We start from the raw sequence: 12,970 nt of genomic DNA on the forward strand, positions 1-12,970 counted from the left end.
CATTTGCACAAATAAGATTTAAAAAAACAAACAAACAAACAAAAAAACCCCCAGATTTTTAAAAAACTAAACTTGCAATAAAACACTGAGACTTGGTCAAAAAATACTCTGCCCCCAACAAATCAATTAGGCTTTGACCGTTTTCAAAGTCTCTCCCAGCCGCAATAGTACATTGAGACTTGAGATAAGCCTCTGAATGTTTTCTGGAAATATCCCTTTATCCCCATAGCACATTCTAGCAAGTAGGCCCAGAAGAAGGGTCTCTTTTGGTCAGCAGCTGCATCAAAACCTATTTTATTTGCTTAAGCTGAAGATTGTGCAAAGCAGCAAACAACACAGCAAGACTTTCAGCAGGGAAAGATGTCTCATCTTCTGCTTTACTTGCTACAACAGAGAGCAAAATTACTCCTCACTGGATGTACATTGCACTCCTACCTTTACGTCCCGGCCACGACTTCCACTGGTCTGATCCACAGTGACCAACAGACCCGAGTCAAAAATTCACCTGCTGCCAGACAGGGAACTCAGCTGCATGCCTTCTGCTGGCACACTGCACCATGCCCTCAACAGGGATGAGGTGAAATATCCCAAGGGTGTGCAGCAGCATCTGTATAGGCCCAAATTTCCTATCTGCCCAGTATGCAGAGCTGGAGCAGATTTCACAAACTGATCAGTTGCCACTCAAGCACAAAAGAAGCAGCCAGATGTTTGAAGTAGTTCAGCATCTGTTGCCAAGAAGGGTCACAATGTTAATCTTTCAAAATACATCTGTTGTCCTGATCCTCTGGTTTTCTGCCCGTCTCACAGTTTGAAGTGCATGTGTGTACGCAGGGATTCCAACAGGAGTCAGAGACAACAGCAGCAAAAGGTGGAGGGATCAGCTCCAAAAGTGAAGGGTCCGTTTACAGCACCTCCGTGGAAGCCAGCGTCCTCCTCTGCCTCCACTCTTCCTACAAGTTCATTACAGCTCCTGCCAAGCAGCAGCTTCTCCACTTTCATGGCTTTTCTCTGTGACCTGTGACCCTTTTTGGCACTGTGCTGCATGCACCAAATGCAGCATCCAAGAATCCAGAGTAGTTATGTTATCTATGGTGGTTACGCCTGGAAAGGGGGAACAAAGGGAACTCCTTCTAGCCATGGGCAGAAAAACAAGCAAACAAGCAAACAAAACTATTTTAAAAATGTTCTGTGACCGATGGATTTAATAAAGTGTGCTTTCCTATAGTTCCCCCACCAATCTCCTCCACCACAATACTCCTCCTGCTACTAGTTTGGCTGGAGATCTGGGTCCTGTGCTACAGCTGGCTGGTTGGAGCTATACCTGCCTTGCTTCGTTAGCCAGGATATCCGTGCTCCCTGGCCAAAGGAGACAGCACTGCAGGGTATAGACTTTGTGCATATTGTGCTGAACTCTGCCATCAGTGGGAAGGGAGCAGGGAGCAGCGAGAACATGGATCTTTCTGCTCTATCCAGCTGCCAGTTTTCACAAAACTGAGCAAATTCCAATCTTGGAGATCTATTATGAGATGACAAATAAGGTAGAAAACATACTATTGGTTCAAAAGATTTGTTGAGGCATAGTGGGGGAAGGGGAAACAAATAGAGAGGAAAGACTGAACATAAAGCTTCTTTTCACAAGGAAACTGCGTTAAAAATACTGATGAGTGGCACTACCATGGACTTCATACACTAATTTAGCATGGGATAGCCCACAGATATCAACAGAAATCCATCAGGAATACTGTAGAACTGTGTGGTCACACTTGCTGCAACCTGTAGCAGATCTGCTGGGCCCATTTAAAGTACCTTGCGAGCTAATTTCAAGCAAGTGTGAGTAATTACCAGAAAGGCCGAAGAGAGATGAGAAGGAAAAAATCAATGCAAAATAAAATCTGGGCTGAAAGACAGCTTTTAACTGGCTCCTAAACTGTGTGTGTTCCTAAGCAGGAAAAAAACGTGGCTGAGAGAAATGGAAATCCCCTTGCTCATGAGTAACTGAGTGGGAACTGGGTTGGTGAATTTATCTCCAAGAGACGCCAAGAGATTACAGCCTCACTGGAGATGTAGTGTGACCTGGTCCCCTGGGAGCTCTGGTTTCCCTGGCTGACAACTTTCCCAAGAAGCTCCAGAGAAAACCAGTGGATACAGAGGAATTTCAACCTGTGGCACTGAAAAAGTGTGTGATTTCTGATGATTCCTGAGGTTCTTCCATCTCTAGCATGTCAGAAAGCTCCACCCTCCACATCTGCTGCGGTTACCATTACAGCCTTTTGCTGCTGTTGACCCAGGGCACAATGAGAAAAAGGAGAATGAGAATGGGGAAGGGACCTTTAGCACCCTTAGCACGTGGCATCAAGATCTGCCAACTGCCTAGTCCACGCCAGACAATATTCTGCCTGTCAGGATGGCTTTTTTTCTTGACATTTTGAACTTTTTTTGAGATTTATGTCATATATTTGCCCCTGCTAGGGAATTTTATTCCAGTTATTTTAGTAATTTTAGTTTCTGTCACCGTGGCCTGTCTACATAATAGATGGGATGTGAACAGTCCAGTTCACGGTATCAAAACCTCAGTTTCAGTTTTTTCATTTCTTCATGGACCTCCTGTCTCGGTGGAGAACTCCAAGTTATTGAAACTCAAAGTCAAAATGCAGAGGGAAGAGGTGAATCTGGTGCCAACTTACACCCTCTTAAAGAATCCTCCTTGAGAAAGCTGAGTTCCTTGTTGCAGTCAGCTAAAAACCGCATGGTTATGGAGGTGCTGACTCAAAACAGGCCAAGAAACAGAGGGATGAAACCTCCCGTAGAGTTGCCAACAATAACAACAGAAAAGCATCTTTTCAGCATCTCTTCCACACTTCTCTTGGAGTTATCATGTCCATTATTTCCCCATGTTGAGCTGCCAGTCAGCTCTCATTTGAGATAGAAACTCTACGCTAGTGTAATTGCCTGAATTTTAAACCAGCCCTTCTCACTCTGGCTCCTTCCCATGGGTTGTGTTGAGGCATCAGAGAGCTGAAAAGCTGAGCTGATGTGGGTTTGGAGGTTTTGTGGCAGTGCAGCTCAGCCACAGAGCATTTGCTCCAGAGCTGGGGCTGGGACAGCAGGATCTCTAGATGCAGGGGAAGGAAGAGCCTGTTCCAGAAATAGCTGTGGTGCTCGAGCAGCTCCCACACCCACCCGCAGCCCAACAGGCAGACAACATCTTCCTGTAAATGACAGAAAAGGGAGCGTTGAACAGTTCCTCATGTGCCCCAGATGGGCTGCGGAGAGAGGAACTGTCATGACCAGGGTGCCAGGACAGGTGGAGATGGGGGAGAGGATGAATCTGTGACTGGGAATGTGTATCACAGAGCCCAGTAACTTCTGATTCCCGTCAGTCATTCCCATTCTCCTGCTTAGGGTTATCCTGAAGAGCGTGCGAGTCTTCGTCTGGGCGGTCTGGGACATCATCCTTGTTGCTTAACTAGCCATGAAACACCAGGAGCAAGAACAGGTTTTATGAAAGATGAAGGGGAAAGACATATACAACATGGACAATTTGGGTCTGCTCCAGACTGGCTGGATTTTCTGCGGGGACTGAACTCCAAACATCTGGATGTAACCAGGAGTTTCCACAACTCTTTAATCTCTCCCACCAGGCGATGTGAACAGAGCCCACAGGCAGGAGTTTCTACGCCAAACTGGAGGGAAGAGAAGCTGGAAATGGGGAATGACATCAGTTAATGCCATTGGTTAATGTCATTTCAATGCCACTGGTTAATGACCAGGTCTATTTCTCCTGTGTATCTGCTTTTATATTTCGTGCAAGTCACCAGTGTCCTAAGCACCACATGCTTTCAGTCCAGGGCCATTCATGGTACATGGTACTTATTAACAGTTTTTCAGCTTATAGCAAATCTGGTGCATAACTTGCATTACGGTCCATTCGTGCAATCTGATGAATCTTGCAGTTCTATAATTTCTTACATCATGCCTTTTCTCATCATGTGAAAACTGAGGATCTCAACTCGGATTTTAGGAAAAAAGACTTTCCCATGCTCATGACTGCAAATTTCCTGAGTAAACCACAAAGATTTGAGACCACAAGGCAGATAAATCAAGCCACAGCTTCAGTTTTAGACTGAGGAGAATGAGTCACACTTCTCAAAAACTTCTGACCAGAAGTGCTGTGTGTCAGACCACTGTCACCATATGTGAGTACAAGGCCATGGACTCAGCAACACAGTAAAGAAAAAGCAGGGGAGAAAAAACTAATTAAGACATCTAAAGTCCATTATTTTACAGACATGTTGTAAGGGAAGTTAACCACATATTAAAAGCCTGAGCCTTACACTGATGCTATAGATTAGCATCCTTCAACACTGCCTGCTAAAGCTCCCACCTCTCCAAAGTGGAATCAGCTCCTATAGCTTGAACAAGATCCTCCACTGAATCCAATCTTCCAGCCAGACATTTTGTACAATATGTGACAAGATACTTCCTAAGCTGCACCAAGCCCTTTGGATCCAATAAACCCTACTAAATGGATCTCCATCTGGAGGCTGCAACAGGGCTTGTAGTTTCCTAGAGTGGTAACCTCACAGCTCCGTTCAACGTGCACAGAGTCCAATATCTGCAACCAGCTACTCCTTTGGAAATGAGCTTCCAATAGTTTTCAGTTTTTCACTGGCAAACCACACCATCCCAGGAGGTCTTCAGCATAAACCTGCTTGGAAAATGCGTACTATGATCTGATATTCCCTACCTGTTTCTTCTGGAGCAGAAATCTGAATTTGTCGGTGCAACAACACAGGTTTCTAGGCAGGAGGCCAAGAGCTTGTTCCCTGGAGATGAAACGAGACATGAGGTGTGACTCTGGGAGGCAGTGAACTGTGGAAAGAAACTTTCCCTTCATGTGAGCTGCAACAACCTAAAACAGAACAACTGTGTCTCCAGCGGCAGCAACCAGACCAGTCCCAGCACTGACTTTCATATCAGTACTTGTCCTAGTAACTGGTAAGTCTTAGAGGTATGATTGCTTGGAGTGATTTGTTTGGTGACCCTAAGATAGGTGCAGAGGTGAAATTTATTTTCATTAACTTAACTGCATGACAGCTGTGATGAGTCTGAACAAGATGGTCTAGCACACTTCAGCTATGTATACAGAGGGAGGAATGCTGCTTCTGTATGAGAGAAATAGAGGTGTGTAGGAAATGCTGTTCTTCACAATATGCAGTTCACAGAAGAGAAAATACGTCTGAAGGTTTGGTAACAGCAGGTTTTCATCTGGTTTAGGTCTCCAAGGAGTTAGGAGATGAAAAAATGCAGCTTTTGACACAAGATTAGCCTATTAGTTTGTGTAGTGGGCTGTGGAGCATTTGTTCTCTGTGCTCCACAGCTTTAAGTCTTTAAGAGTAGGACCAGTTCTTCTAGGGGTACCCAGGTCCCTGAGCTGGAAGACAGAGGCAGGGAGCAGAATTAAGTATCCATAATCCAGGGGGAAATGGTTAGTGACCACTTGGACACACGCAAGTCTATCGGGCTGGATGGGATCCACACAAGGGTTCTGAGAGAGCTGGTACAGGTGCTCACCAAGCCACTGTCAATTATCAGCAGTCCCGGCTAACTGGGAACGTCCCAGTTGACTGGAAGTTGGCAAATGTGACACCTATCTACAAGAAGGGCTGGAAGTAGGATCAAGGGAATTACAGGCCAGTCAGTCTTGACCTCAGTGCCAGGGGAAGTTGTGGAGCAGATCATCCTGACTGCCATCACACGGCATGTACAGGACAACCAAGTGATCAAGCCCAATCAGCAAGGGTTTATGAAAGGTGTGACTAGCCTGATCTCCTTCTATGACAAGGTGACCCACCTAGTGGATGAGGGAAAGGCTGTGGATGTTGTGTATCTGGACTTCAGTAAAACCTTTGACACTGTTTCCCACAGCATTCTCCTGGAGAAGCTGCAGCTCATGGTTTGGATGGACATACTCCTTGCTGGGTAAAGAGCTGTCTGGATGGCCAGACCTAAAGGGTTGTGGTGAACGACGTCAAATCCAGCTGGCAACAAGTCATGAGTGGTGTTCCCCAGGGCTCAGAACTGGGGCCAGCTCTGTTTAATCTCTTTATCAATGAACTGCATGAGGGGATCGCGTGCACCCTCAGTAAATTTGCAGAGGACACCAAGTTGGATGGGAATGTTGATCTGTTTGAGGGTAGGAAAGATCTGCAGAGGGATAAGGACCAGATGGATTGTTGGGCTGAGGCCAACTGTATGAGGTTCAACAAGGCCAAGTGCCAGGTCCCACACTTGGGTCACAACAACCCCAGGCAGCGCTACAGGCTCGGGAAAGAGTGGCTGGAAAGTGCCTGGAGGAAAAGGATCCATGGGTTTCAATTGACAGCCAGCTGAACATGAGCCAGCGGTGTGCCCAGGTGGCCAAGAAGGCCAACAGCATCCTGGCTTGTATCAGGAATAGTGTGGCCAGCAGGACCAAGGCAGTGATTGTCCCCCTGTGCTTGACACTTGAGAGGCCCAGCCTCGAATCCTGTGTTCAGTTTTGGGCTCCTCACTACAAGAAAGACATTGAGGTGCTGGAGAGAGTTCAGAGAACGGAACAAAGCTGGTGAAGGGTCTGGAGCACAAGTGTGATGAGGAGCAGCTGAGGGAACTGGGGCTGTTCATCCTGGAGAAAAGGAGGCTGAGGGGAAACCTTATCACTGTCTACAACTACCTGAAAGGAGGTTGTAGCATGGAGGGTGTTGGTCTCTTCTCCCAGGTAACAAGTGAGAGGACAAGAGGAAATGGCCTCAAGTTGTGCCGCGGGATGTTTAGGTTGGATGTTAGGAAAAAACTGGAACAGGGTCCCCAGGGAAGTGGTTGAGTCACTATGCCTGGAAGTATTTAGAAGATGTGTAGACTGTGGCACTAAAAGACATGGTTAAGGTGGACCTGGCAGTGCTAGTTTATGATTGGACTTGATGATCCTAAAGGTCTTTTCCAGCCTGAACAATTCTGTGATTCTAAGGTAAAATATGTTCTCCAAGGAAAAGACACTCCCTGGGGATGGAATCCTCTTCACGTAAAATTGTGCATCTACAATGAAGGTGTCTCTGTCTGTGTTGGGCCTCTCAGTAATAATGGGAACCTTCACTGTGATTAGAACTGGAGAAGATGATCTCCAAGTCACCCAAGGATCCTGATGACATGCTCGGATGAAGACACTTACCTACTGTAGGAAGCCACGTTTGGTCAGGTGGCCCTAGTCCTTCTGTCCTTTCTTGAAAGAGGCAGGAAAAATTGTTTAGTTTCTGGTATGCAGCAGGGCATGTGTTCCTCCTGTCTGACAGAAAGATTGCTTGTTCACTCACTGTTTGTCTTTATTTTGCCTTTGAAGAAGTGTAATCCCCAAAATACTTACTGGACCTGCTGGCCCACAGCACTGGACAAACTTCCTTATAAGAACTCTGGTCATTCTATAAAAGAAACACAGAAACGACTTTGCATTCCTTTGTAAATACAAGACCAGGCTATGCTCTGGCCAGATAAACTGTACCCCAGTGTCCCAGGCTCCTGGTGTGAAATTGCTGGAGGCAGGAATGCTTCTCAAAAAGTGGGAGAGAAACCATTCCCAGCTCCAGACGTGCTGGGAAGGGGCCAAGGGGGTTTAGTATCTGATAAGAACTGCCTTGCATGGTGCATGGCTGGACAGATATGGAGCCCCTTCTCCCCAGATTCTCCTGCCCTGCTCCTCACCAGTCCACCCACAGAGCTCAGGGCTGTGTTCACCAGACCACAGCTCACATCCCTCACCCTACAAAATCACCAGTCTGTTGGGCAAAATTCTTGCACATCCGCCTCCCTATCTCCAGTTACTGACTGTTTTTGTGGCTGCCACTAGGCTTTCTGGATTGCTCAGCTCTCTGGGAAAGAGTTGAAACTTCAGAGGAGAGAGCAGGAATGGCAGGAGATGGCTATTTTTCTACTGGCCGGGGAGAGAAGACAGTGGCCTGAGTCCTATATGCAAAGGGGAAGATGAAAGCTGTTGTTGACATGGTCAGTATTGCAGGTAAGGAAGGCAGCATCCAGCCATCCATGTCTGTGAGTACCCGCATCTCACATACCCAGCAGCTGAAGTGTCTGCAAGATCTAAGGAAAGATCTGGTATTTACATGTCTGTGTATGTGTAGCAGTAGGGTTTGTGTATATTATTAGGAGAAACTGCAGATAGAAACAATTCCAGTCTGGTGTCTAAGGCCTGGTTCAAAGCTCATTAAAATCAGAAGTCATTCCATTTACTGTGATGGGTTTTTGCCACATCTCTTCTTGCCCATCCCAAACACCCTATGAGCTCAGGGCTGCTCTCTGCTTCATACCCTGAGTTAAACCCTGCCAGTAACAGCAATTTCCATGTTCACTACCGTGGCTCTTTTACAGTGAAAAGCTGGAGATGTCCCCTCTTCTCCTGTTCACAGCCTGCAGATACTTAGAGATAAATGCTGCTCATTCATCACTCTTTGCTCAAGATACCAAGAATCCATTGTTTGTTTTTGTTTTGTAAATTGGTGCCACCAGGGTTTTTTTATGTCCCTTGTGTTGCTTTTATCTGAACACACTCCGGCATCATGTCCCTCCCCAGAAGCCAGATCAGATGTTGCTCATCATCTCATTGCATTCATTCATATCCCAGTCTAACACAGTTCTACCAGCTCTGCCTAAACTGCCTACAACATGTCTGCAACTATAGCATCCACTTCTGAAAGGCCTTTATCCTGGATTTGCAGACATCAAAAGTTGATGAGCCCTTTGCTCTAAGGGCTGCAGTCTGTGCACAATGGTGGTGAGACATTTTCTCCTTTGCATTTGTCAGGTTTCTGCTCTGTTGTCATCTATAAAAGAGCCCTTTAAGATGCTATCATTTCCACATGTGTGTTTATAGCTTGTAAATGAGCCACCTCTTTATCTTCTTTTCAGTAAGATCACAGGTTTATTCCCCTGCATAGGGCACTTTATATCTGAGTTTCATGTTTAACAGCCTTTAAAAATGCGGATGCTGGAACAGGGCAAAACATTAGTGTGTAAGTCATGAAGATGCGGGTTTGTTTTCACTCATCCCTCACAATTTATACAGCCACAAATGCAACAGCTTTATTTACCACAACATTAGGTTGGAGGTCAAAACTGAGCTGCTTCCCCTTTCCGCACCACAAACCGTTGTCAGAAACACTGCTCTCTGCTCTCCTTCTCCTTGTTCTCCCCTAAATATGTACCCAGCACTGTGGTTCTCTGGATACGTCTCTCAAGTCTTGACCAGGCTGAACAAACCCATTTAGGTTTTACATCCTGATAACATCACAGGTCAGAGTGGAACAAACAGAAAGTGAGAGGTTGAGCTGTCAAAGTGGATCAAGATCTGCCGTGGAGCTGCCACGGACAGTAATGTAATGTTCTGCATGAACGTGCAGGAGATGTGTTCAGGGATAATGTACTTGCATAGATAGAGAATTTTTTTAATTCCAGGGTGTTATCAGATCTGGAAAAATGCTGAACGAGTGCGTCGATGCAGTATCAGTCTATTGCTACACTGTGAAGGGGGAGCTGTATTCCTTCTCAGACATCCGCACTGTGATTGCTGCAAATAATTAACTGAGACTAACCAGACTCTTTTCCCTGAACTAACTCTGTATTATCAGTTCACTTCCCACCCCAATAATTAATTTTCACCCTCAGACCCACACGCCTGTATTATAATAAATAATGTGAAATTCCCTCCCAAATAATTTGGTGGGAATATTAGGAAGAAAGAAGTTTCAGCCTGTTTGGGAAGAAGAGGCAGTCTGGGGGGAGATAGAAATTACAAGAACATTCAGTCCCCATGCTGCAAATTAAAAGCTAATCACATATATATTCATGTGTACATAAGTAGGTGTAGTCATCTCACTCCTGCCACACATTAAGGTCTGGTTTCAGCAGCCAAGGATTTCCATAGTGCTTTCTGCCACAGCGTTGAACTGGGAGATAAAATTATATTGTTTGATCACTGTAACTTAATGTGCAAAACACTGCACTCTTGCATTCTGAGTCAGGTCTATTAAGAACAGACACAATCGTGCACTTGACTTAATAATCCTATAGTCTGCTCCAAAAATTAGCCTCTCATCCAGGAACAGATTAATAGTGAATTGTTGATGCTCGCTAACACCCCTCCAGCATCTCCTGGAGCTCCCATTGCTTTATCCTTTTGCCCACAGCCCATACTACCTGCCAGGTACAATGATGCTGCCTGATGTACTGGGTTTCTTCAGTGCATTTGTGTGGGACCAACTTGAGGAGACCCTCTACAGCAGCCAGTGGCTGGAGCAGAACAGCCAGGTGGTGGCCAGTATGGAAGAGGGGAGGCTACTCCAGCTATGAACATAGTTGGGCCAACAGAAGTGAAATAAGCATTGGGCTACAGCTTTCCATTGCTTGGGCTCCCAACAATCTGCCACCATAGAAAACTGCCTATTTTATGAAATTAAACCTTCCTAAGATAAGCATATATTCCAGAAAATCATGAAACCAAAGATATAATGGGATAGGGTCTGGTAAGGCAAGAACAATCACAAGGAGAAAGACTCTTGCCAGTAGCATCTTCCTCGTAGCAAAGTGTCACTTACTCTTCTCTGAAATGGAGACTACTACTTCAGACTGCCAGAGGCAACAAGCAGCCCGCTGAGCTCAGGGACTCCTCCTGCCATGGACAAAGAGGATACAAAGGAGGGGGAAAGGTGCAAGCTACCTGTCTGATTAGAGTGAACCTCTCAGCAACTCACCTTCAGCCCTTTTCAGAGCCTGGAAAAGTGGCTTTGAAACTCATCACTAATCCTGAGAAGGTGGATGTAGACTCTAAGGCTGTCTTGAGAGCTCCTGCTGCCTGTGCAGTGTTGGGACACCTCTTGCAGTCTCCCCTGGCCCCAGTGTGGACAAAGCATTCAATGAAACACAAAACCAACCACAATGAACTGACGAAGCTTTAAATCAGATTAAATCAATGAGTAAACAAAATCAGTGCAAGTCTTTATTCTGTGAAATTATAAAAGACGAAGAGCTAATCTGAAAACAAGATCCCCACACAGGCGAAGCCAAAGCAAACAAGACTCCGTGCAAACCAGTGCTGGAGTTTGTCATGGGCTTTGATTAATCCAGTACTAGAAAGAGTCAGAAAAGTAACTTCTCCAAGATGAATCCTGACAGGACAGGGAGGAAAAGGGTGTCTGGAGGGGCAGACCCAGAATAGACTCTGGCCACGGCAGAAGCTTGTTTGCATTGGAACCGTCTTAACTTTATGTCCATCACTCCCAGATTGTTTTTTCCATCTCCTACAATACTGCATTCAGAAATGGTGGTGCAACCCTTCATGGCAGCTTTCAGAGACAGTCCACCTACACAGGAGAAGAAGTACATGCCATGAATCAGAGTAACCAGTCTCCATAGCTATTCCCTTCCTGGGCAATGAGGTCCCCATTTCCACCCCAAGAACTGCACATTCCTTATGTCTGGTTTGCTGTCTGTTTCCATCCCCTGAATGTATTTGAAAAAGCAGCAGGGTCACCTTGGTTAACTTGAAATAAAAAGGGCTTAGGGTTTGTGTTTTCTTTCTTTCTGCTGAATAAAGGTGCTTTTTAAAATATATAAACATTTCAAATTAAAAAATTGTAAAGCTTTTCAACAGTTTTCTTTCTCTTATTTAAATATTCTTCTGTTCAAACCTTGCCCATCTTCCTAAAGGGCTGTGTGGCAGTACTCCAGATGTTAATTGTCTCCTCTCTCTGACCTTCTCATGACATTTGGACTGAATGACTTTTTCCCGGCCAAATTTGACATGGCAGTGAGAAGTCTCAAAGACACTACAGCTGAGCCCTTTACTCAGGTACATCCATTATCTAAGGCCTTAATGGATTTAGCGAAACCAACAGAGAAGACCCCCTCAAATGTCCATGGAGGGAGACCCTGAAGCCTGAACTTCTCCTTTACCAATGTCAGAACGTCTGCCTAAGAAGGAGACTTGGGAAAGTCCTGGGTGCCTAAATCCCCATTCAGATATTCTTGCTCCCATAACTTGCATTTGCTCACACTCCTCATGTTTCTCTGCTGCACAGGCAGTCTGGAATATTCTGCTGGATGTTTTGTCTCAAATTCAAATAACACACAAGGGTACATCATTAGTTCCTCACCTTCCTTTGTTCCCCGACCCTGCTGTTTCTTCTGCACAGCTCAACACACTGTGCAGGTTTCCTCTATTTGCAGTGGGTGATCAATCAAGTCAAGATAAGTTTGGAGCATTTTTTATCTCAGTGGTATAGGGAATTAATTCCACCACTCTAATTCCATTGTGGTGACTAAAAAAATGCTTGTTTTCCCTCATGTTTACTCTGTGAAAGAGCTTCTAATGCAGGGTTTGGTCAACACAACTATGAAGTGTATAGGAAAGACCTTCAGGCATCACATCATCACCTGGCAATATTATCAACTCAGGAAAACTTTATCTATAACCATACATAGGTATTTTTTTTCCCAGTCTGCTGCTACAGCAAGTGCCACTGCTCTTAATTTCCACCTTATCTTTTCTGCCTGCTGGAGCACAAGATGGGACTGCCATGAAACTTGGAAGTTTTTCACCTGCTGTTTTATCAGCTTCAAGCATGTCCTCTTTCAGTTCCCTGTCTCTTCCTCCTTTTTCCTTCCCACTTTTTTCCCATTTTTATTTCTTCATAATGCTTCAAGTTAGACTAATTTCACCCATTTAACAAAAAAGATGAAAGGTAGCCCCGAACAAGAGCCAGTTACCGGAATTCATTAACCCAGCAAGGTCAACACACTGAGTTTCGGATCCGGTGCAGTTTACAATTTCGTTACCACACTGGAAGGAGTCTACGCTGTAGCAGGCGGGACACTGGTATCCATTGGGCATGTTGTCATCTGGTGGCACTAGAAAGAAAGAGATAGA

The 12,970-nt window shown here is 45.3% G+C and overlaps 1 protein-coding gene across 7 annotated transcripts in view; it reads right to left on the reverse strand.

Annotated features, from left to right (window-relative positions):
• Positions 1-11,019: 11,019 nt before the first annotated feature.
• Positions 11,020-12,970, reverse strand: part of LOC102092415 (phospholipase A2 inhibitor gamma subunit B) — a 34,404-nt gene continuing 32,453 nt past the window's right edge. For all 7 annotated transcript variants that reach the window (XM_065046949.1, XM_065046953.1, XM_065046955.1 and 4 more), the window contains 2 exons: positions 12,811-12,951; positions 11,020-11,405 (listed from right to left, as the gene is read on the reverse strand). In XM_065046949.1, the coding sequence (XP_064903021.1) occupies positions 11,182-11,405; positions 12,811-12,951 (365 nt within the window). In that variant the 3' untranslated portion in view covers positions 11,020-11,181. The remainder of the gene's footprint in view (positions 11,406-12,810; positions 12,952-12,970) is intronic.

The sequence above is a fragment of the Columba livia genome, chromosome Z (genome assembly GCF_036013475.1).
Source record: "Columba livia isolate bColLiv1 breed racing homer chromosome Z, bColLiv1.pat.W.v2, whole genome shotgun sequence".
Taxonomy (NCBI): Eukaryota; Metazoa; Chordata; class Aves; order Columbiformes; family Columbidae; genus Columba; species Columba livia.